Here is a 3,254-nt window from a genome sequence, read left to right on the forward strand (position 1 = left end):
GGACTCTCTCTGGGACTCTATCTGGGACTGTCTGTGGGACTCTATCTGGGACTCTATCTGAGACTGTCTCGGAAACAGCCAGTGCATGTGTCACTACTACTGCCTGTAATATCTATGAGACTTCCACCTTTTTGAACTGACATGCCTCTGAGATTGCCAGTGTACTGCAAAAATCTGCAAGATTGTCTACGCAACTAATTTTGCACAGTTTGCTTTAAGATTGCCATCTTGTTTTTCAACAAACCTGAACCAATGTCATTAAATGATAACACAGCTGTATGGCAGTCATGGTTTTGGAAAAATTTTTTGGTCACACAATAAATATTGAAATGATTCGTTGTTTAGTTCATACTTGGTTAACATTGCCATAGTTTTAAATATGTAATAATTAATTTTTATATGAATTTGTAAAGTTTGATAAAAAATTTGGGTCAAGGGTAAAAACAATAAAATCTATCCACCTCTTTTTTTCCCGTAAGAGTGGGCGTGGCCATTTGTACATTTTATCGGCCTGGCTTTCGGTCTCATCCGCATCCAGCTATTTTTAGCTGTACAAAACAGCTCGTTTTGCTGCATGATATTGCAAATTGGTGTGTCTTACCATATTATTGTAATGTATTATCTTAATTATGAGCACATTGGTTTGTAGTGCTAACAGTTTTACCATTTACTGCACGTTGTTATTATTCTCGTTATTTCCCTATAGTGGATAATGAACCAGAAGTCTCACCCAGGCTTACTTCCGCATTAAAGAAAAAGGTGGCTACATAAAAATGGCAAAAATAAATGATAAAGCCATGGCAAATGTTTTAATAAGGCAGTTTTATTGTGATCTTCGTATAACAAAAATGTTTATCAGTTGTTTTAAATAAAAATCAACTTCAACACTTTAAGTTTAATCGTTAGCTTGAATAAAAATCAGCCATGTGTAATAAAAGTACCTGAAAAAAAAAAAAAAATTCATATTCAGGATAAAATCATTGTTACAAGAACCTTTAGGAATCATTGTGTTAAAGGATAAGCCCTTAAAGCATCATTAGGGATAAAACAATTTCATTCCAGTCTTCTTAGTGTTTAATTAATTGATCAGTAAATTATTAACCAGAAATCATTCTAATAATGCTGACAGTTCAAAAAAGTGCCAAAATCTCATCCCTCATAAAGAGCTCAGGAAAAACACGCTACTTGTTAACTGGCCTTTTCCTCACATACACACATAATGTGTAACCAGTGAGATATTTCTGACATTATGAAGTGGAATTGTCATAGACAGCCCAATGAGCCCCAATGGAGGTGAGGGCAAATCCATTCTGACGACCGCTGATGAAGCGTAGTTCACTTCCATCGTGGGTTGGGTAGAAGTTGAATGAAATTCCGTAAGGCTGCCCCACTTTAAAGGAGCGCCCCTCGTTAGTGACAAACATAAGCTCACTGATGTAACCAGAATAATACTTTCCTGAGATCTGAACAAAATGTTCATTGTTGAAGAGTTTCATCTCTTTTTCATTGCCATACGAGTTCACGCCAACCAATTCTGTCCAGTTACTGTTATATCTCAGCTGGATCCTAAACAGATAAATATGCGCTTTACTTTTACTGATAAAACAGATAAAGTATGCATATTACTTTTAAATAATTCAGAGCTAAATATCATACAACTAGACCATTAAAAAACAAGACAGAATATAAAAACAGAAAATAGAATGTTAAATATGCTGTTTGAAATATAAAGTGTATAATTTGTGGCAAAATGGTTTTATGTGAGGTAACAAGTATAATAATTACGACAGATCAGGTTCTTATAGACTTGATAAGAAGATGTTATCCAGTGTGTGACTGTCTAGTGGTGTTTGGGGAAACCTACCCATTGAGGTAGTTGTTGTAGTAGTATCCATAGTGGGGATATTCATAAACTCTGACTCCAGTGATGCGACCCTCGTGTGCAGTGGAAAATTCGGTTCCACTGCCATCCCCAGCAGCAGGGGAGTATGAGTAAAAATCAGGTAAAGCTGAAAAGGTAATAGATTATCAGATGTAAGTGATCACCTGTTTTTTTTTTTTTTTTTAATTGGAACCTTTATTTTGACTGTTTTAGTTATACAGCTCAAAAATCCATTGTTATGCTACTTTTAATGCCTAATTCTAACAGTGTGGTACAAAATAACAGTAAGCACTTGATGCATAATCAGTTAGTCAGTGTTGATTTATTTATTGGACCATATTTGTATTGAGCTTAGTAGTTAGTAATACTCACGCATGGTCATGCTCATGGCACAAAGGGCAGAGAGTACCAGAAAATGATGCAGCATTTTGGATTGTTATCTGTCCACTGCTCTCTGAGAATCTAGATGGACAATTGTAGATTGCTATTTTTAAGACATCAAATAGTGCTAAATTATCATTTGTTTTTAAAAATAAACATATCTCTTTTTACTGTATTCACAAATAAATAAATATATGTATAGATAATAAAAAAACATTTAAGATTATTTATTCATGATGTAGAGTATTATATTGTTAATTGTTATATGATGCCATTACCTAGTTGAGCCTGAGAGGGTGTTCCTTGAGTAGGATGGTTAAACCAAGCCTTCATTTATACTCTCTTGCTGGTCCAGCCTCTTCTTTTCATTCATTTAGATGAGGAATGTTTTGGAACGTTTTTGGAATGTTTTTTTTTTTTTTAAAGAGTATTTCTGGAAGGAAAATATTTAAGGAATTTCCTTTTTGTTTATATCATAAGTCAACTGACACATTTTTGGGAATAAATAACTGAATGAATACTAATATCAGATAATGATCAGAACTAGTATTATATGATGTAAAAGGATATTTCTCCAGTAAACCTTTTCAAGTAAAATATTTTGCGTTCTAAAATATTTTGAACAACTGAGCATTACAAAACTTTACAGGTGATTAAAAACAAAGAAAAGAAGTATGACAAGTCTAAGCTGATGAGATGTGTTGATCAAAACTCTATTTTTATCAAAATATTAAAATGAATACATTTTTTTCTTAATCATAATAGCATTATTAACCACAATGCATTATTAACTACCCCCCCCCCACCTCCACCCTATTTTATTTTAAGCATTTGTTTAAAAAGCTAAAATATTTGTAATATTTTTAATAAAAAATAAATAATAATAATTACGTTTATAAAAAAAATCATTGAACTTTTTTTTTTTGAAGAAACACATTAAACATGTTGAAAATAATAATCCTTAGTCAGTATGTGTGTACATGTTAGTCAT

General features: G+C 32.7%; 1 protein-coding gene across 1 annotated transcript; it reads right to left on the reverse strand.

Moving 5' to 3' along the window:
• Positions 1-967: 967 nt before the first annotated feature.
• On the reverse strand, positions 968-2,568 carry LOC107702012 (zymogen granule membrane protein 16-like). Its single transcript, XM_016504192.1, has 4 exons — positions 2,542-2,568; positions 2,255-2,344; positions 1,865-2,009; positions 968-1,566 (listed from the first exon to the last, which is right to left on the reverse strand). The coding sequence occupies exons 2-4, from the start codon at positions 2,307-2,309 to the stop codon at positions 1,248-1,250; spliced, it is 519 nt and encodes a 172-aa protein (XP_016359678.1). The 5' UTR covers positions 2,310-2,344; positions 2,542-2,568; the 3' UTR covers positions 968-1,247.
• Between the last annotated feature and the right edge of the window lie 686 nt (positions 2,569-3,254).

This window comes from Sinocyclocheilus anshuiensis, unplaced genomic scaffold (assembly GCF_001515605.1).
Source record: "Sinocyclocheilus anshuiensis isolate Anshui unplaced genomic scaffold, SAMN03320099.WGS_v1.1 scaffold1817, whole genome shotgun sequence".
Classification (NCBI taxonomy): domain Eukaryota; kingdom Metazoa; phylum Chordata; class Actinopteri; order Cypriniformes; family Cyprinidae; genus Sinocyclocheilus; species Sinocyclocheilus anshuiensis.